At 38.5% G+C, this 21,953-nt stretch overlaps 2 protein-coding genes across 2 annotated transcripts; one reads left to right on the forward strand and one right to left on the reverse strand.

Moving 5' to 3' along the window:
* Window positions 1–34: 34 nt before the first annotated feature.
* LOC137951339 (NADH dehydrogenase [ubiquinone] iron-sulfur protein 4, mitochondrial) lies at window positions 35–19,342 on the forward strand. Its single transcript, XM_068797929.1, has 5 exons — window positions 35–274; window positions 1,770–1,858; window positions 10,053–10,182; window positions 18,101–18,130; window positions 19,190–19,342. Exons 1-5 carry the CDS (start codon window positions 122–124, stop codon window positions 19,250–19,252), a joined length of 465 nt encoding a protein of 154 aa, XP_068654030.1. The 5' UTR covers window positions 35–121; the 3' UTR covers window positions 19,253–19,342.
* On the reverse strand, window positions 19,341–20,668 carry LOC137951338 (uncharacterized). Its single transcript, XM_068797928.1, has one exon. It carries the CDS (start codon window positions 20,590–20,592, stop codon window positions 19,612–19,614), a length of 981 nt encoding a protein of 326 aa, XP_068654029.1. The 5' UTR covers window positions 20,593–20,668; the 3' UTR covers window positions 19,341–19,611.
* Window positions 20,669–21,953: the final 1,285 nt, after the last annotated feature.

Here is a 21,953-nt window from a genome sequence, read left to right on the forward strand (position 1 = left end):
TCGCCACTTCGTAATTCTTAACCCGAAGAACGATCGAGAGGCGAGAGACATCACTTCTTCCCCGACATTTAAAAGACTCAGACTACGCAGGTCGATCCCGGTCTGCATTTCCGCTGAGAAGATGGCAGCTTCTCTGAATCGCTCGGCTCGTCTTCTCCGCTCCACCTTCCCGACGCTCGCTCGTCGGCCCTTCGCCTCCGACGCTTTGGTCGAAATCAAACCCGGTGAGGTGGGAATCGCCGCCGGCATCCCTGAGGAGCATCTCCGCAGGAGGGTGGGTTTCGGTTTCTCTCAATTTCCTTTCCATCTTTTGCTTTCATCTGCATTTAGGTGTTGTGATGCCTGTGGAAGTTCTTCTCTTTAATCTTTGGTTAATTCGATTTCGTCAGCTTGGTTTTGGATCAATACTTCTTTTATTTAATCAGCTCGGTTTTATTTAATTTATTTTTTCTTGTTGATTTGAGGTTCGGATTCTTGGCAGTTGGATTTTTAATTTTTCAATAATGTCTGAGAAAATGTTTAAATGTTTTCTCTTGCTTATTGGAGTTAAAAGTCGGGTTAGAGAAAAACAATTTATTTTCTCTCACTTTTAACTTTTTGATCGTGTTATGGAGGAAGGTATAGGGTACAGCAGGATAATGAACCGAAAGATACACAGAATAGGAAAGGGATAAATAGCTTTTATGGAATTCCTCAATGAATCCTAGTAGGGTTCCCTCATCAGCCAGGCGTTGAATTAGGTATCATATCAGGATCCTTAAAATCCTATATGATATGCTGTTATGTTTCATATGTTGGTGCGTTATCGAACCCGTGTTGAATAAAACAGATAGTAGACAAATATGAAAATCCAATACATAACTGGATTTGCCCTTTTATCACCCACCTGATGTGTGTTGCCGGATATGCAACTCTTATCAGTGATGCGACCAACAGTAACTGGTGATCAATCCATTCCAGCTGTGAGAATTATCAAATCCTTGACTTTGGCTAGTGATGCCCAAACCTGTGAGAATCTTGTCCATCTAGTTATACTTGAAAGCCACATTCAGGAAGTAGAAGTTTGTTTCCAGTCGTTATACAACTAGGGACAAATGCCTCAACTTTCAAGAGCCATGAGTATAAAATTGTCTATACAGGGCATTTCAACCAGACTTATTTAGGATGCTTACATACTCTTTGAGTTTCCTGATTGAGAACTACTAAATTAGACTCCTTTATTACAGCTTATAATCCATGTAATACTCATTGACTTGGATGCGTAGGTATCTCAGTATATGGGTTCTCAAAACAAGCATGTCCATTTCAGGAAAAGAAAGTTCCCTCTCTGAATTATATTTAAATTTAGTTTGTCATAAACAATAGATCAGAAATCACAATTGTTTTTTTGGATGTTGAGATCCCTTTACCCTGGTGAGACTTGAACCCAAGGCCTCACAGAAGAAACAACTTCCATGTAACCATTGATCCAAAGACCAATCCCAGAACTCACAATTGGATTGGAGATGTATGACAAAATCTCAATAGTTTTTTTCAAGAAAATCTTTTTTTAGTAGGTTGCCTAAATTTAAACCTAAAGAGATTCTAGTATGCACAAATGTTCATGTCCATGGGGATCTTTCTCGGGGAAATTTCTTATTTGTCGGGTATATCATACGATGCGGTACAAATGACCATTAAAGCAGTTAGTCTACTCCCTTTGGGATGGATTTCCAAATTCACTTTTGGCATATTTAACTTATATATGGTCTGTGATCTGCCTTTTACAGGTTATAATTTACTCACCAGCTAGAACAGCAACGCAGCAAGGTTCTGGAAAAGTTGGAAACTGGAAGATCAACTTTGTTTCTACCCTGAAGTATGTCCTAAAATCTTTTCCTTCTATTGTGGTTTAAACAGGAAATACTATGCTTGTTTCCTTTTTGAGTTTTCTTTTCTAGAATGTGTCCGTTACATTTTGGAACAATAGACCTGTATAAACTTCAGGCTTGTGTCATAAGTGAACTTAGTAGTGCTGAATCCAAATTAACATCTTTGCAGCAGTGCATTTTGTTAGCCGTAGCCTCATTCCACATGACTAGAAATTTTACTGATTGTCTTTCTTCATTTTTTTTTTTTTTTTTTTTTTTTGAAATGATGCTGAATTTTATTAAGAAAAAGCTCAAACGAGCATATTACAAGGGGGGAAGCCTTCCCAATCTTTCTTCATTTATTGTTATAACCATTTCTGTTAGTTAATTATTCCTGAAGTAAAAATTACTTGCAAGACTGAGGGTGGCGGGCATAGGCAAAGTAGAGAGCACAGGTACTATTGTAGCACTGCCAGCCTCTAGGAGGGGAATGACTTTGGTGTTTGGTGGGCCTCAATGAAAAACTTTTGCTGATATAAGTTTTGTCCAACAGATAGAATTTTACTTGTTCTGTGAGTTTGAGAAATCAACCCCTCTAGAACAAATTACTGTGAAATGGATGTTAGTTATCTATGGCATCAATTAAATTATCAAATTACTTTTTTCCCAATGAGGTACTCTTCTGTACTGTGCAGTGCCTATTAAACCCCATCGTATGGGTGGTCAGAGATGTGTAAAGGTTATACCTTATGGTTGGTTGCTTAGATGTGGTGAGGAGCACCTCCTCATTCAGTTAGGACTTAGCAACAGTAGTTCTATTATTGTTAGGCTTCACCAATTCCAGATATGATTGTGTAAAGCCGAAAATTTTGATGAGGATAATCAAATATTTGGTTTCAAGATAAATGCATATATTGCTCATAAAAAATGAAAAATAAATCCATGTTAGTTGTTGTTATAATAAAAAAGATAAAATTTCACTCCGTTTTAAAAAATAAAGTCTTTCATTTAGATAAATTCATTATTGTTATTATTATTTAATAATACTGTTATTACTATCTAACTAGGCCCCTTCTACTAGCTCTTATTTGAAGCTTGCAACTTTTCTGTAAGATCAATGAGAAGGGGATTTCATAAAGAAAGACCAAAAAGGGCAAAATATACAAGAGAGAGAGAGTCTACAAGGCGACCAAAACAAAAAAACTAATACACCAACAGAAAAAACAAAAACACAAGCCAAGAAATAGAATGGAAAGCAAAAATCATAAAGAGAGGGAAGCTCTGGAAGCAAGATGCTGTCTCCATTTGCACCCCAAAGGACATGTTGTTAGTGCAGACATCTTGAACTATTGATGCCCTCAATCACATTAAAAACTCTAAGAAGCGACTCGGATGGGGGTTATCCCCCAATGCCCACCATAGAATCTCCCTCAACAACTAGGGGGATTGAGAACCTCTCAAAGTAGAGTCTAAGCCCCTAAAAGAGAGACTTGAGCTTGGCCTTGTGCTCAAAAGGCAGAGGGAAAACTAGGAGAATCGTCCATGTTGGTTCTTTCACCACTATGTCGCCACCTGAACCTTGGATTACTCTTAGAGCTGCCATCAAAATTGAGTTTTGTTCTGTCCTTTAGTGGAGGAACCCAAACTATTGATTAGGCAATGCGATGTGGGGCCAAATGTATGATTGATTGCCAATTTCTCCCAATGATTGAGCAAGGAAGATAAGAAGTATCCTTTAGCTTACTTGCCCAAAATAGAATATTGTGCATTGTTGTTCTATGATTCCTTGATACTATATATCTTAATTTCTAGGCATTTTGATACTATATATTTTATTTTCTAGGCATTTTTGTTATAGCCTGCCACACATCAACAAATTTGTGAAATGACATTCATTGCAACCATGTAGTTATACACACACACACACACACACACACACACACACACATGGCAGTATTGGATAATCGCTCATTTGAGCCTACTGTTGATGGCCATTACATGGGCATCGGCCTCTTGCACAAAATAAGACTTTCCCACCTACTTTTATTCAATCTACCAAAAGAATTAGGGGTACAACCCCATTTGTCTTCCCTTACAGGAGGAAGGTCTCCTAAAGAGATTGTATGTATAGCTATGTGACAAAAGAAAATTATTCAATCTACCATGCCTACCAGTTCTTGCCTAAAGGAGGTTCACCTAATTGGCACTAGTAGTTGGCAACTATCAGTTTGTTCCCTGATCTTTTGAAAAGGTTTCAACACGTGTGTGAGGGAACTCAGTAAGTTCTACTTGTTAAGTTGGGTCCAAGGCCCATCCCAAAATGACTAGCCAACTTAGGAAACCTCTTTACCAACTAATAAACTCAAGATCTTTGTACTCACTAATCCATGTGGGACTATTCCTTAACATTTTCCCTCACGTGTAGGCCTTCTTTTGTGGCTCTACAAGTAGATAATTTTAGGTGTAGACCCTCTTTCATGGCTCTACAAGTGGATAGTTTAGGTGTAGGCCTTCTTTTGTGGCTCTACAAGTGGATAATTTAGGTGTAGGTCTACATATGAGTACCTGCTCTGATGCCATGTTAAGTTGGGTCCAAGGCCCATCCCAAAATAACTAGCTAGTTTAGGAAACCTCTTTCCCAGCTAATAAACTCAAGATCTTTGTACTCACTAATCCATGTGTGACTATTTCTTAACACTACTCCTAGTCACAATAAAACTGTGAAACCATATAAATGAGTCTAAAGCATAATCAAATTCAAAATTTATGCGTAGTTACCTAATGAATCCTACATATCCCAATCTACTATTAACTCCTGTATACGTATCCTTATGCATATCCCATTTGACGAATATCATGAAGAATGTCTAATAATAATGACATCGATTTAATATGGAAGCTTGTAAAGACATTTAGCATAAACATGGATTTATTTCAACTTCCTATCTTCATTTGTATAAATTCACACATTAGTAAATTACACTATACGGTATTCCTTACACATAACACTACCTAAGGACATGTCTTTGTTAAATGCACGAATAGAGTCCTTACCTCTTAATACTAGTGAAACACAAACTTTTCAAACTTCACATAGCTTCATTTTATTCACACATCCACACCACACCCTTATTGACTTCTCAACTAGGGTCCTTAGTTATCCTATATGAGTTATTCTACTCATACTCGTATTCCCCTATGGGTTTCCCAATAAGGTCCTTATTTCTTATGTAGTGGTCGTTTTACTCACACACACATTACCTTATTGATATCCAAGTAAGGTTCTTATTCCTCAAATTGAAATTGTTTTACACACACATGTACCCATATTGGTCTCCCAATAAAGTCTTTATTTGTCATGTAATGGTAGTTCCACTTACACACACAATACCCATATCGGTTTTCCAATATGGTCTTTATTCCTCATGTAGTGATTGTTCTACATACCCTTATTGGCTTTCCCAATAAGGTCCTTATTTCTCGTGTAATAGTAGCTCCACTTACACACACATACCCATATCGGTTTTCCAATATGGTCCTTATTCCTCATGTAGTGATTGTTCTACACACACACACACACACACCCTTATTGGTTTTTCCAATAATCTCCTTTTTCCTCCTTACAAATGAGGTATAACCTTTTCCAGAGCTGGACTCAATAAATCCATAAACATAATACTCGCCTATCCACAACCCTCAATCAGTGTCCTGAAAGATGTCCTGATTCCCTACTTGGCGTCCCAAGTGAAATCCACATAATCTTGTCAGTATACTGACAAGGTCCATATAATCCTCCTTCGGACAACTAGGCGAGGCCCAGACCCCACACTACAATGAGGCCCAATTATTTTTCCTCTCTTGGTCACCCAGTTGAGGCCCAAACTTCTCTATGTAGATATGACACAATTTTTTCCTCTCTTGGTCATCCAATTGAGGCCCAGATACCCCACTACAATTGGGGCACACATTCCCTTATAAGCATATGCTTAAACCCATATGCCAAGGCTCCAAATCTTAAGGTTTGTTTTGTTTGTTTATTTATTTATTGTTTATTGATTTATTTACTTTAGATATATAAAGGAATCCACAGTCTCTCTCCCTTATAACTAAGTAAGGTCAATTATGACAATTCACTCGAGTCTATTATGAGACTCTTAATCCAAATTCCGAATATTTTATCCACTATTATTACTTAAAAATTTACTAATTGGTCCATAACTGTACTTCAATATGACTAATCGACCTTTCTAGTTATTCAAGAAGACTTACAGATTGTCTCATTAGGATTCCAATCCCAATTTCCTAGAACATTGTATTCTTCCTTATAACTTTAGCCAAGATTTCTCAACAAGGGAAGAACCTCTAAAATGCTGTCGACATCTTTGTATAACATTGTGAGGAAACTATGGGCAAGGCCCAATTGGGATGTAACTTGACTTCTTAGGCTTCTCCATGTTAAACAAAATAAGAACCTAGAATTACTCCTGTACTACTGTTCACTCAATTTCACAATCTTGTACTTGGTACTTATTTATGAAATATCTTCGCCCTAAGATTTTTCAGTATTCACTTAGCTTTGTTTTTTTTTTCTTTAAATAGTGCTGAATTTTATTAAAAGAGAGCAAGATACAATAGAGCTACATTTCAGATATAGGGGACCATCCCAAACAATGAGAGATTGGAAGGAGATCCCGAATTTAGCTAATCTAACGGCCGAAGAGTTAGCTGATCTAGGTACATGATGCCATGAACAGGAAATAGTAGATACAATGTCTGAAATAGAGGATAGAATGGGCCAATAATGCCAAGGGGGGAGGCTGATCCCGAACGCCAACTGATGACAACACTTGAACCACTTTCAATAAGAAGATGACCAACTAGACAGTCCTAGAAATCTTTAACCCCATGAAGGAGGGCAGATACCTCAGTAGTGGTTGAATCAGCAACAACAATCGGACCAACATAGGATTTTGTTAAGTTGGGGTCCAAGGCCCATCCCAAAATGACTAGCCAACTTAGGAAGCCTCTTTTCCAACTAATAAACTCAAGATCTTTGTATTCACTAATCCATGTAAGACTATTCCTTAACACTCCCCCTCACGTGTAGGCCCTCTTTTGTGGCTCTACAAGTGGATAATTTAGGTGTAGGCCCTTTTTGTGGTTCTACAAGTGGATAATTTAGGTGTAGGCCTTCTTTTGTGGCTCTACAAGTGGATAATTTAGGTGTAGGCCCTCCTTTGTGGCTCTACAAATGGATAATTTAGGTGTATACCCACTTATGAGTACCTGCTCAGTTGGGGTCCAAAGCCCATCCCAAAATGACTAGCCAATTTAGGAAACCTCTTTCTCAACTAATAAACTCAAGATTTTTATACTCACTAATCCATGTGGGATTATTCTTTAACAGATAGAATAGTTTTGCCCCGACAATTTCTAATGACGCCGCCGAAGTCCACAGGTCCCGGGTACTCCAAGGCACACAAAGTTTATTTTGATGCTGCCAGTGGGGGGAGGTGTCCACCCGACCATGGCTGGAGATTTTTGGGACCCGACATATGCGATAGGAGGCGCCAATTCAGTCGAAGGGATGTACACGCCTGGGGGGGAAGTTCTTTTCCAGTGTGGAACCAACTAGAGATGAGGCCCATGGTGGAGTTGATGGTGCTGTCTAGACTGTTGAATTTGAGGTTGAAGCGCCTGTTGTTGCGTTCCAGCCATAAACACCATGGCACATGCGCCAAACAAGCTGAGAGGAGCAATTTGCCAATTTTGGGGATAGTGGTCCCCAAGACCAAGTGGATAGTACCAACGAGATCACTGTGGAGACCCAACTGGATGCCAATTTTCTGGAACATGGTCATCCACACTCCCCAAGAGTAGCTTCTGTAAAGGAGAACGTGCTGTACCATCTTCTCACAGGTGCCAGAGACGTGGTAGATCTTGTTTGGTGTGGTGTAGCCGGATTTGCTCCTGGTTGGCTGTCCATATGATGAATTTTATTTTGTTGGGGATTGAGAGTTTCCAAGCAGTTGAGGCATTGTGCTTCGGGGAGTTGGACTCCCATCTTCTAATGTGGTTATATGTAGTGGCGACTGAGAAGAGGCCACTTGCATTCACTTAGCTTTGTTCAATCCATGGACAACCGACTTTCTGGTTGTCACTAAGATAATCCTTAACTAGTTGGCTATCATTGTGGTTGAGACATCACCTTAATAAGCTCCCTTGGGGGATTCTGGAACCAAAAAGGGAACTCTTGCACCCTAACATCCTACTACCTAAGTCGATGGACTTTCTCGTAATAAGGAAACTTGTAGAATATACTTCAGTACGACATCAAGCCCTCGAAGAGTCTCTAGAAAGTTCTCCGACTCCTTACCCTATAAGATAACATTTTCAAATCCTTGAACCTACTACACTGCTACTCATGTTTACCTAAACAAAACACAGATTCATAGAGTTCAACTATGTCTTAGTTTAAATCAGAACTATCAATTTCGGAAATCCAATTCAATATATTTTTGATCCTGTGAAAACATTCGAAGTATAATCTTTAGAACCCGACCCTAGTCCAAAATCAGTCCCCTAACTTTAGAGGTTCACTTTGGATATTCACCTATTTATGTCTGAAATGGACAAACCTGAAAATTTAGAAGCCAAACAACTTCAATCTATTTCAGACGCTCAATTCAATAACTTTCCTCATATACCACTATTAAAACCAGTCAATAGAAACATGAAATTCTAGAAGTTCAACCAATGGCTAATCTACTCAAATTTTCAATTTCAGCAACTCCTCCCCTATATCCAACTAACCACATATTAGATCAAGCAGAACATAAAATCACAGAATTTTAAACAATATTTAATCTACTCAAACCTCTCCATTTCATCAATTCTTCCTCCATGTTCAACTATTCATGCATATAAAGCCAACAGAAGTGTGACATTCTAGGAATTAACTATAATCTAACTCAGTTTTCTAATTTCTGTAACCCACACTCCATATTCACGTAGTCATATCTGAATTGTACAGAATCAGGAAGTTTCAAAATATTATATCTTAAATCCAGTTTGCACCTTCAATTTCACCAATCCATAGCCTCTACTCCACTAATCATGCTTCAGTTGAACAACGACCTGCAATCCCAGCAATTAAAAACAACACGCATCTTTCCCAGACCATCAACTTCAGTGATTCATACTCCATATTCAACTCATTATGCCAAAATTGAATAGAGGTATGAAACTCCAGAATCAATGAATAAAACAACCAACTCGGACCTTCAATTCCAGAAATCCATACACAACATTCAACTAACTATGCTTAAATTGATAAAAAAAAAAATGAAATTTCAGCAATTAAATCGACACCCATCTATCCTAGATCTTCAATTTCAATGTTCTTACTCCTTCCTCAATTAACTATACCAAAATCAAGTAGAGATATCAAATTGCAGAAATCGAACCAATTAAATATCCCACTCAGACCTTCAATTCCAGAAATCTATACGCAACATTCAACAAACTATGCTTATATTGCTCAAAAATATGAAATTTCAGCAATTAAATCCACACCCATCTATCCCAGATCTCCAATTTGAAAGCTTCATGCCATATACTCAAAATATTTATACTAAAATCGAATAGAGATATCAGATTTCAGAAATCAAATGAATTACAAATCCAACTAAGGCTTCCATTCTCTTGTTCTCTCTCTCTCCCCCCCTTCTTCTTCCTCCTCTTTTCTTCCTCCTCTCCATCTCCTCTTCCTTTCTCCCTCACGCCCTTCCTCTTTTCGTCCCTTTTCTCCTTCCTTTCCTCTCTCTTGCTTTCGCTCCCTCTCCCCTTCTTCTTCCTCCTCTTTTCTTCCCCTCCAGCATCTCTCTCTGTTTCTTTCCACTCTCTTTCTCACTCTTGAAACTTCTCCCTCTTCTATTCGTTACTTTTTTTTGCTAAAATGCCCCTAGTCATTTTATCTATGCCCGTTGTAGCCTATAAGTTATAACAATTTTGATACTATATTTTTTAATTTCTAGGCATTTTGATACTATATTTTTTAGTCGCTAGGCATTCATTCGTCTTTATATTTTGCATCTGTAATGTTCTATTTGGGAAATAGATGATCAAGACTGCGGAATATATAAATCTAGAAAAGGGATGACCAAATATGATTCTTTATGAGTGATTTGTATTGTCCTGCAGGTGGGAGAATCCTTTGATGGGCTGGACATCAACAGGCGACCCATATGCTAATGTAGGTGATGCAGCACTTAGTTTTGATAGTGAAGAAGCTGCAAAGGCATTTGCTGAGAAAATTGGTTGGGAGTACACAGTACGTCTATCTGAGCATCACCAACTTACTTTTTTGGCAATCTCCTTATCTGACAGTCATTTGTTCTAATAGAATTATCAGTAGTGTGCAACATTATTTATTTTTGCCTTCTGTGAATTCAATAGAAACTTGGAAAATCTTATCAGCTATATTTATGCTTCTTTGTATATAGTATATAAATTTAGGCAACTTTCTTGATAAAGATAACGTAGAATATTTGCATTTAATAGATAAAGGAGAAGATGTGTGTTCAAAACAAACAATATGGATCCAACGCAAAACATGTTTAGTTCTCATTTAAATTGTGTGATGTTACTGGATTATCATTTTTTTTGTCACTTTGCTGTCTGGGAGTATGACTTGTCCATGATCGTTCTGAAGTCCCTCGTCACAAGTTATCTTCATCAATATTAGGCAGAAATGCTGAGGTAACTTTCTTCTGTCAAAATGACTTTGGCTTTTGGCACTGTCAGTGATGGAATCTGGAGGCACCTCATGAACGTAGCTACAACCAAATTCTTGACCCCCCATGATTCCATGCCACATGACAGCCCATTTCTGAACTTTTCTACAGTTTATCAATGGATTTCATGTTTATGTTAGGATTGGTAACTTCACCTGGTTTTGTTTAGGCACCTGGTTTGACTCCTCTACTGTCAGACTTTGTCAGAGACCCACAAGTCTAGGTCTGTGACTGTTTTCGGCAAGAACTCATTCCAGATCCTGGGACCTTAATTTGAGACGTGCCTTGAATGTCACTGAGGCTAAGGATGTGAGCAACCTTCTTGTCCTCCTTCATGGTGTCTACTTACACGGCTAGGTGACAACTTTATAGTGTGGAAGGGATGTTTAGTTGGGAATCTTTAATCAATTCTCGTGAACAAACACACCCAGTTTCTACCCATTACATTTCATTGGCTTTTACCTGATTGTATGGCCAACAGCAGCTCTCACGTGGAGTGCCCTGATCCGTACCCATTATGGTCATCTAATTGACTTTTACCTGATTGTAAGGGTAGCAGCAGCTCTCACCTAGAGTGCTTTGATCCCACCCCAAATCATTCACTTTCTTTGGTGTGACATGAAGAGTATCATTCAATTGATTAGATGGGATTTGGTAATTGAAGACCAGACCTTCAGCTCTGTTAGTGTGTGGAAGAGAGCAGACCACCCCTTCCAACATTGTGCCTTCATATTTCATGTTTGGGGCTAATTCTTCTGCAAGTTTGGTTTTTAATTATGCCTCCCTTCAAGATTCAGCCACTTGAAAAAGAAGTTTCAGCTTCAAACAACACTCTCTTGATTTTTTACTGATCCTCTATGAAGTAGTCTTTGTTTTGTGAACAAGAGGAAGGAAGTTTTGATGTTGACCAATTGAGACAATTCTTTATCAAAGGGGTACAGTCATAAGCTCATTACGGATAAGAGCTTGGCAGGGAGGAAGGGAGGGAAGGAAGGGTGTAGTACCTTCAGACAAAAAATAAATAAAACAATTCACCAGCTAAAGCCTATTTAGGTTGTTTTATTTGCCAAATACATTGGAAAGAGTTTTTCTAGTATGATCAGAGTGTTTTAAAAAGCCAGGATCTTCTTTCTGATTGCAAACTCACCTGTAATTCCCTATAAGAAGCTCAATGATCATTATTTCCTGTGACTGAGATAGTCTTGCCAATTTGTTTGTAGGAGGAGGGTGGGAGGGAGGGAAGGGTGTAGTACCTTCAACAATGAAAAATAAAAAGATTCATCAGCTAAAGCCTTTTAGATTGTTTATTTGCCAAATACATGGGAAAGAGTTTTTCCAGTATGATCAGAATGTTTTAAAAAACGAGCATCTTCTTTCTTGTTGCAAACTCACCTGTAATTCCCTACATATAGCCTACCTCATGATCATTATTTCCTGTGATCGAGATTGTCTTGTAAATTTTTTTGTGGAGGGAGGGAGGGAGGTAGGGAGTGAAGGGTGATGTACCTTCAAACAATAAAAAATAAAAAAGATTCACCAGCTAAAGCGGTTGTTTTATTTGTTAAGTACATAGAAAAGAATTTTTCTAGCATGATTAGAATGTTTTAAAAAGCCCGGGTCTTCTTCCTGATTGCAAACTTATCTGTAATTCCCTATATAAAGCCTACTTCAATTGTCATTTTTTCCTGCGATTGAGATTGTCTTGCCAATTTGCTTGTAGCTGGATACTTATTTGTTGGTTGATTCCAACTTAGGAGTGTGCCACCTCTCTTTTTCTAGTTTGTGAGATGGTGGACACTGGGACCAGGTTCTTCATTTGATTGTTACTTAAGAGTTGGAGCTTCTTTGGTAGTTTGCAGATGAACTGAGCATATAATTAAATCAATTCTTCAATATCAAAATGTGCTTTACAAAAAAAGCATAAGAACAATGCTTCATTGTCCTCAAAAAATAAAGATGGCAATGGTTAAACTAGATTTTGTGGTGCTAATTCATTCTGTTGATCTCTTTTAAGCTTGAAACAGTCACATGTGTTTTATTGTGAGTCTGCTTGAAATTATAAAGGGGCTTACTCTGTTTAGACACTGTATTTGTCTATTTTATTTTCTTGGAAATGGATCTCTGCTATATTTAATTCCAAACATATCCTTCCTTGGATTCTTTTTTCCTTTCGCCCTGTGAGTAGTTATGGAATTTTTTTTCCCTTTTATAACATAATTCACAATGTGGTAAATGTCTAATATTATGTGATTACATTGCATACCTGTGCATTCATTGGAAAGAATAGTACCATTGTAGAGTGAGAAAACTGCTAAAAGGAGAAGTGCAGCAAGTCAGAACTCTTGAAGAGGCTCACATCTTTCATCAATTTTGTTAGTAAGGCTGCAATCGACCCCCAACTAATATTGAGTACAGAATACATCAGAATAACAGTAATGCCCCCATATTACAGATTTAATGAAGTCATCTTAAGTAAACTGACTAAACTACCCTTAATAATCAGCACTTAAATAAAAGAACTAATAACTATAGACCTGCCCCTTAAATTACAGCAACCAACACTTCCCCTCAAGTTGGAGCATAAATATAAAGTAGCCCCGGCTTGTTATTGACATAACAAACTCCTTTTTAGAAAAATGCCTTGGTAGATATGTCTCTTACTTGCTTTGAAGACTTCCCTAATAAAATGATAGTCAACTTCTATATGTTATTCCCTTTCATGGAATATAAAGTTGCTGGTTATAAAAATAACAGCACAATTATCATAGAACATCCTCAGAGGCTGTTGAATGGAAAATTCAAACTTTGTTGAAAGACCTCTAATTGACATCAGTTCAAAAGCAGTTTGAATCATAACTCATTCTGCTTGTGCACTCGACCTAGATACCTTTATTTGTTTCTTACTACTTCATGTAACAAGATTGCCACCAACATATGTACAAAAGCCAATAGTAAGCCTATCAAATTTTGAGCATCTACATCCAAGTGGTGATGGGATGGTACTTTAAGCCCTTTTGGGAGAACCCTTTAGATATTTTAAAATTCGTACTATTGCATCATAATGAACTCGTCAAGGATCTTCTAAGAATGACTCACGACTCCAGTTGCATATGAAATAGCCGGATGAGTCATAGTAGCTTACAATAGCTTACCAACAAGTCTTCTATACTTTCTCTTGTCCTTGAGCCTTGGACTATTCATCTCATGTAGCTCTTAGCTAGAATCCATAGGAGTTTCAGCTAGTTTTGCTTCTTAGTAAACTAGTTTGTGTCAACAAATCTATGATGTATTCTCTCTATAAAATTATTATTATTTTGAGCCACCTCTATGCCAAGAAAATATTTTAACTTACCTAGATCCTTTGTTTGAAAGTTATGCTTAAGAGATGATTCCGTCTCCCCGATTCCAACTACATCACTTTAAAAGATGATAATGCCATCCACATATACTACCAAAATGACAATGGCAGCTTCTATTCTGCGCACTAAAACTAAATAATCCAAATGACTTCTTTTGAAGCCAAACCCCATCACAATCTAACTGAACTTCTCAAACCACACTGTGGGACTTTGCTTCAATCCATATATTGCTTTCCACAATTTGCACACCTCATGCCCCTCCTCCAGAGAAACAAACGCCAGGTGGAGGATCACACAAATTTCAAGTCTATCTGGATTGCAAAGCTTGCATCTCTTCTTGCATAGCATATACCCATTAGAAGCATAGTGAACTTCATGGTAGGTCTTAGGAACAATACAGGAGATAACAAAGAATCAAACTTCGTTTGTGAAGAAGACAAAAAATCACAAGTGACAAAACAAAGATAGGATAACTAGTACGAGACCTGACTCCCTTTTTGAGGGCTAAAGGAAAAAGCAAATCATCAAATTGTGAAACAGGAGGTGGGATAGGAGATGGATCTTTAGATGAGTCTTGCAACGATAAAGGCTCTTCAGGTAAGGAAAAAGAACTTAATTCGATCTATGCTGGTGGAGCCTCAACACCACTTCTCTTCTCTCTATGTTGATAAACCTGCAAGGGCGTGGTAGGAGGATGTTGGCCCTCCACTGCCACTGACTAAGACATAGAAGGGAGAAGCACTAGAGGTGGAGACACATGCACATTAGGGGACACAAGCTCAATCTTTGATGCAATAGAAAATAGGGACTATGTTTAAAAAATGAGACATTCGCAAAAGCATAAAGTTTCTTATGTACTGGATCATAATATTTATAACCTTTTTGGACACGAGAATACCCTACTAAGATATATTTAATGGGAATTGAGGAGAAAACATATCCTGACTAAAAGTAAAAACATATACAAAGCATACACAACCAAGGACTTTTGGGGAAACAATAAACAAAGGTTGCTCTGAGGATAAAACTTTCATCGGAACACCCCCATCGGGCACACTAGAAGGGATTTTGTTCATTAAATAACAGGCAATAAACACAGCCTTCCCCCAATACACTTTTGGAAACTTCATTTGGAATAGTAAAGTTTATGTAATAGCTAATAAATGCTTGTTTTTCCTCTCAGCCACCCCATTTTGTTGAAGGGTGTAAGCTCTAGAGATTTCATATAGTATATCATTAGATGCATAAAATGATTAAAAAACAATGCTCAAATATTCTCTGGCATTATCAAATCGAAGTACACGAATATTGAAAGAAAATTGAACTGTATTGTTTGAATACAGTAAAGATCTCTGACCTTTCCTTGAGAAGGAATAACCAAGTGACTCTACTAAAATCATCAACAAATGTAACAAAATATTGATACCCAAGCAGACTCTTGATTCGAACATGACCCCAAATATCGGTGTACTATAGCAAACAAAGTTGCCCTACTTTTATTGACGACACTTTCGTAATCAAAGGAAACATCAAAACCAAAAAAAGGAAGGAGTTGACATAGCTTGATGAAGGATAACCCAGACTTAAGTACCACTTGCAAGGAATTGCTTCTGTATTCAAGGCTTTTACTTTGTGATCACCAACACCTTGTAGATAGTACAACTCATTCCATTCACATTCTCCACCAATCATCTTCCTCATTTGAAGATCCTGAACACACACATTGAAGGGAAAAAGGTTATGGAGCAGTTAAGAGCCTTAGTAATTGGACTAACAGATAAAAGGTTCACAAGAAATTTAGGAACATACAAAACCGAAGACAAGGATAACAAGGATGAAGCTTAAACAACCCCTTGGCCACAGACCTTAGATTAGATCCGTTAGCCAAGTGAACAGATCGCATGGAACCTTTATGACCAATAGTATGCATGAAGTGCTGAACAAGTTTTGAAGTTCATTCTTATACACTGTCATTACCTTGGATTCTTGATTTGTCTGAGTGCGAGAGGCTGCAGTGGTCTCTTGAATAACCTTATGTGCCCACTCAGGTTTACTGAATTGATTCCAATATTTTCAGACATATGATATTGGCCCTGCAACAGTGAATACATGGCTGACCCCCTTGTGCTCTTCCTCTTTCTTCACCTTGATATCTGCCCCATCCCCACTGTTATCCTCCCCTGCCTCTATTCTGATTACTCAAGTAGAACTAGCATTCATGGCTGCTGATGTGTCTTTGATAGGCTCAGTATAAGTGGAAGGAACAATAGCTGACACGGCTCAAAGTAGACCAGCACAAATGTCTTCAACAAGTAATTGTGCTTGAATAGAATCATATTTTGAACCAAAAAGGGTGCAGCAATCACACAACTCTGATTGCTTCATATTGCTGCTTAAAGACTTTTTCATCCATAACAAGAGGGTGATACATGAGAATTTCCTGCCAGACTCAATCTGTATTAGCAATGTGTTCAATCAGCAATTTGGTTCCCTTTGCATTGTGAAAGACCTAATATAAAGGTTGTAGACGCTTGTGAGATTCTCCTTCTGAGAGTCTTTTCTGAAATACTAATCAAATACTAATCAATCTGTATTAGCAATGTGTTCAATCAGCAATTTGGTTCCCTTTGCATTGTGAAAGACCTAATATAAAGGTTGTAGACGCTTGTGAGATTCTCCTTCTGAGAGTCTTTTCCGAAATACTAATCAAATCCCTCTGGTTGTCCTATTGTAAATCACGTGATTGATTAGGCAACACTCCATTGTATTGAGTAGCCAAGACATCATTGTATAGTTTCAGTTTCTCATTCTTCTGTTTTGTCCTTTGGTGGATTTTCTATGATGCATTTCAATTTTCTGTCAGACCCTAGAAAAATCTGCACAGCCAGCGAGCACATAAAATAATTCTTGCTATTTAGCTTTGCTGAAGTGATCTGTTTGATGTTGTTGTCCTTCTCATCCGCCTTTGCAGGTTTTACTTCACTAGTATCTGCCATATCTTAAACACAGGTTTCCCAAACAACTAGAAGCAAAGTTGCCACAATATAATTGCACGCACCTACTCAAGGTGTGCTTAAGCACGATTGAACTGCAGAATTAATGTCTCGAGAGATCACACTTAAGAAAAATAAAAGCATGGAAACAGTTCAGATGCTGATGCAAAAAGCAAACAAATGACAGGATGCTGACACAGGTAGGAAAGAGAGTAATATAGGCAGTACCAGTTATAAAGGTGGCAACTCTAGGCAGTAGTGACCCTCTCACAGGTATTTTAGAGTCACATAGGGGGACAAGCATGCAGTTAAATATTACCCTTTTAGAATAGGTTGTCATTCAAGTCATTGAGTAAGAGTTTGATAAGCAGAAGGGAACCTGGAGGATTACCGCAGGCAGGGAGAAGACCAGAAAGGCCTGCTCAGTTCAGGAGAAATAAAAGATAGGAAAAAGAAACAAAAGCAAATTGAGAAAGGAGAGCGAAGAGAGGGGATAGATGGCATCTGATTTGATTGGAACTCACTCTGATACCATGTAGAGTGAGAAAACAGCAATGGCAAGTCAGAGCTCTTGGAGAGGCTCGCAATCTCTCATTAATTTTGTTTGTTAGGGCTGCAATCGACCCCCAACTACTAATTAAGTACACTACATCAGAATGACAAAAATACGCCCCATATTACAGATTTAATATATTCATCTTAAGTAAACTGGCTGAACTACTCTTACTAAACAGCAGAATGACAAAATACTACAGATTTAATGAATTCATCTTAAGTAAAATGGCTAAACTACCCTTACTAAACAGCATTTGATTTCGTTATCTTCATATTGCAGTAGTTACAATATTTTTTGTTGTGATTTGCAGTTCCTTCGTAGATATACGCATCATACCACTGATAAAAGGGAAACCTCTTTTGATTAGGTTGCCTCTTGAGTTTGTTGCCTAGAAATTTTGTGGTAACGCTTTTGTGCATACAGGAGCATCCGAATTTCTCATAATAGCAACTCAGGATTTGGTGATTGTCAATTTTTTTTTTTTTGCCCATGTGTGGAAATCAAACCTTTGGCATCTTTCCTGACAATGAGCTTAAATTGTGTGCAGGTTAAGAAGCCGCATACGCCCCTTTTAAAGGTAAGAATCTTATATTTTCCGGCATGCTAATTACTAGAGCATTTTAGACAGTCCGTTGTGTGCTTCATAAACTTATGATCTAGTTGTTTTTCCAATTCTTTATGACTGATTCGCTTCTGAGAGCTGAGAAGAGTGATTCTACCTTATTGTAGCTTTTTAGTTTTTGGCTTTAGGATCTTATAAGTAACTAACCTTTTATAAAATAAAAACATAAAAAATGAACATAACCAAATGGCATAGTGATTGAAAATGGATGGCAGCTCACTCAACGCACTTGTAGCTGTCAGGAAACAATTGTATCCCAACCCATGCTTGGACTGGAATTTAAACAGTTTCTCTTTTAAGGGAGAGATTAGGGAAAGAACTTTGTAATGCAACATTTTTGTGCTCGAGAGTCCAAATTCTGGAAAAAACTTTTAAATGTCTATACCTGAAAACTTTTTCTCTTTTAAGGGAGAGATTAGGGAAAGAACTTTGTAATGCGACTTCCTGGCCATTTTTGTGCGCGAGAGTCCATGTTGTGGAGGAACTTTTAAATGTTTATACCTGAAAACTTTTTCTCTTTTATGGGAGGGATTAGAGAAAGATCTTTGTAATGCAACTTCCTGGCCATTTTTGTGCTCGAGAGTCCAAGTTCTGGAAAAACTTTTAAATGTCTAAACCTGAAAACTAAGGAACATAGGAGAAGATGATAGAACACTTGGGTATGTTGGAACACCAATCATACAGAGTAGGTGTGGATGCATTTAAAGGTTCAAAGTCCACGTTGCAAGTGAACTTTGGATTTCTCCATAAGAAAACAAGTAGAACGGAAAGTAAATCAAACGCTTGGATAATTGAATCTGTAAAAGCACCAAATGTACAATAGTGCTCTAAATGCTTTTGTAACCACAGTGCACGTTGCAATTAAACCTTAGATATGTCCGCTAGAAAAACAACAAAGAGAAAAAGAAAAAGTAAAACCACAGAGAGATACAATGCGGAAACTGCAGTGATGTAGTTTTATGGCTTCTTAGCGCTTGCTGTGGTTTTAATTTGTCTTCTATTTTTTCTGTCCAGCCGAAGGCTTACTCTGACAACTTCAAGTGGAAGGGCCCTCCCAAAACTGAAATTGAAGATTGATCTTTTCTTCCTGTAACTCCAATTTGTGTTTGTGCAGAATCTAGAACCAGATGTTCCTTTTAATATAATAATTCAGAGAGTTCAATTTCCTGATACAGAAATTTTTTCTATATGTTCTAAAGTGTCTACAGATATTGAAAGTCGACTTCTTTGATCCTCTGTTCCAGCTTTCTTCTCAAAACCTTTCCACCGTTAATGGGGAAAATGCAAATGCTCTGGACGAAAAGCCGGATCAGAGATAAATTCAACTGAGCTTGCTATTATACCCTACAGCTATCGTATTATGCACATAAAAAAGCACAAAAAAGGAGTTTATATTACATGGTTGTGTAGTCTTTCATCAAACTAAGCTCTTCGTCTCAGAAGGCTTCATTAGTGTGAAACCTCCATGTATACTGGTAATCCTTGGATTTGCAGGACAGTCTAATTACATCACAGGGAGCATTGATGAAGATCTGCCGGCCATTATTTGCCCACTCTATCCTTGCCCTGCATGAAAAACTTTTCGATGAAACGGGTACAGAAGTGTCCGAAAAGTCCAGCATCACCCCACCACTGAGCCTCCTCGAAGCCGCCATTGAATCAAGCCATGGACACTCAGGTTGACCCACCATCTCCTTGTACGCAGAATTTGCAAGCCTCACCCTGTTGTTGGAGTCGGAAATGACGGACGGCAACGCCTCCGATTCGACTTCTTCTTCAACCTCCTCCGGTTTCTTCAGAACGAGGGGTGAATCTGAGTGGGTTGCTTCACTGATGCAGCCTACACTGATGCTCGAACCCACCGGTCTCACCGGCTGAGGAACTATAACGTTTCCGCAGGCGCCCGCAGTCTTGGCACCACCCACGAGCGGCGCATGCAATTTGAGCAGAAGATCCTTCTCCGCCGCTTCTGCGTCCCCGACGTCCTCAACCTGCGGATAAAGCTTCACTGTCTCCGTTTCGTTGCCGCATGGGAGAAGAGGAAGGGTGACCAGGTCACCGCGGCTTGAAGTTGGGTTATCGGGACGGAAGCCGTCACGGTTAAAACCTGGCAAGGAGAGCCCCAGTTGGGTATTGGCGGCGTAAGCGAGGTCGCCAACTTGGGTACTCTTGGCCTTCTTCAGCGCAGAGAAGGAAGCGCCCCCTCTACTCCTCTTCCTGGTTTTGCAAGGCTTCTGCTGAAGGTTGGAGAAATTGGCAATGAAAGGAGGAGCAGTAGCAGGGAGGTTGGCAGGAGGCGGGGTTCTCTCAAAGGGTGCATTGGAAGGGAAGAACTGTGGTTTAGGGGCAATGGGTCTGTACCTGGAGAGGATTTGCTCGGTCCTGGAAGCTGCAAGCACGTCCATGGATCTGATCATGGAGGCAAAATTCTTTAATCTTTCTTCTCCTTCATAGGTCCCACGGAGGTAAACAACACAGCCAGTGTTTTTTACCGCGAGAGAGAAGAGGGAGGAGAGGGGGAGGGGTGGCCTTTAAAAGAGGGGGAAAGGGAAAAATGGCGGAGGGAAGCCGTGGGCGAAGACACGCGTGTGCGTGTGGGGTGTACGTGGAAGTAGGAGGGGACACGTGGGGAGGCGGTGGTGGGTGTGGTGGAGGCGTTGGGATAGGACTTCCGAACTATAAAGCGGTTACTGGTCACTGGTCACTGGTCAGAACTTTTGTGACACGGTTTAGGGTAGGGGACCCAATGAGAGGGCCAACACGTGTGCCAGATGTCCTTTGCATGTGTGCTCCTCCGTTTCGCGCGTTTTCCATTGGTTGGTTGGTTGGTTTGAGCCGCTGAAAGTGCCGAACTGGTTCTGGCTGTGGCTTCATAGGAAAAGTTGTCCGGGAGAGCCCGAAGATGAGAGAAAGGTGGCTAGTGGTTTGGAATCTGGATAGTTACGAGGACGGTAACGCTTAACAATTACCCCGTAGTTGCCACTCTCTAGCTAGTTTGCTGTTTGTGTTTCTATCGATTTGATTTCCCTCAATTCGCCCGTACTGGATATATATCAGCAAATCCAGTACGGCTAGCCAGACCGGCACATGCGTAGGTTCATGATTCTCTCTCATTCGAGATGATGACTCACTTTAAAAAAAAAAAATTATTTTTTATTTTTATACCTTTTTATAGGGGTGGCACCTCAACCCAACTTGAGCGGTTAAAATTCTTTGGCTCTAAGCTCTCGATTTCAATTTTAGGTTTGAGGTTAGGCTTGATTCGAGTTCGAGTTCAAAGTATTTAAATCAAAACTAGCTTGAATATTATACAAGTTCGAGTTCAGCTTGGGTCAATGCCTTTCCTATTTTTTTACGGATTAATTTATCAATTCTTCATTTAATTGGCTCCGAATGAAATTCTCTATTTTTTAAATTTATACTATTAATAAATTATTAATAAATGTGAAATGAATAAAATAAAATTTTAAAATAAAAATCATATTATATTATATTAATACTATTTTCTCATGACAATTTTTTAGAGTTTTATTTTTATTCAATCCATACGATTTTAACCCACTTACTTTAAAAACATTATTCGAACTAAATACAAGTTATTTAAATTATTATTATTTTTATATATATTTTTTTAAGATTCTGAATTTTTCTTTAAGGGTGTATTTTTTATAACTTTAAATTTAACTTTTTAGTAATTAAAATATTATTTCTTAAATAAAAAAATATATCTAAATTTAAATTATAATAAATAAAATATAAATTTATATTTAAGTTTTTC

This window comes from Aristolochia californica, unplaced genomic scaffold, assembly GCF_029961685.1.
Source record: "Aristolochia californica isolate CCGP_79_NKW_82.1479 unplaced genomic scaffold, dmAriCali1.0.hap1 SCAF_15, whole genome shotgun sequence".
In the NCBI taxonomy this organism is placed as follows: Eukaryota; Viridiplantae; Streptophyta; class Magnoliopsida; order Piperales; family Aristolochiaceae; genus Aristolochia; species Aristolochia californica.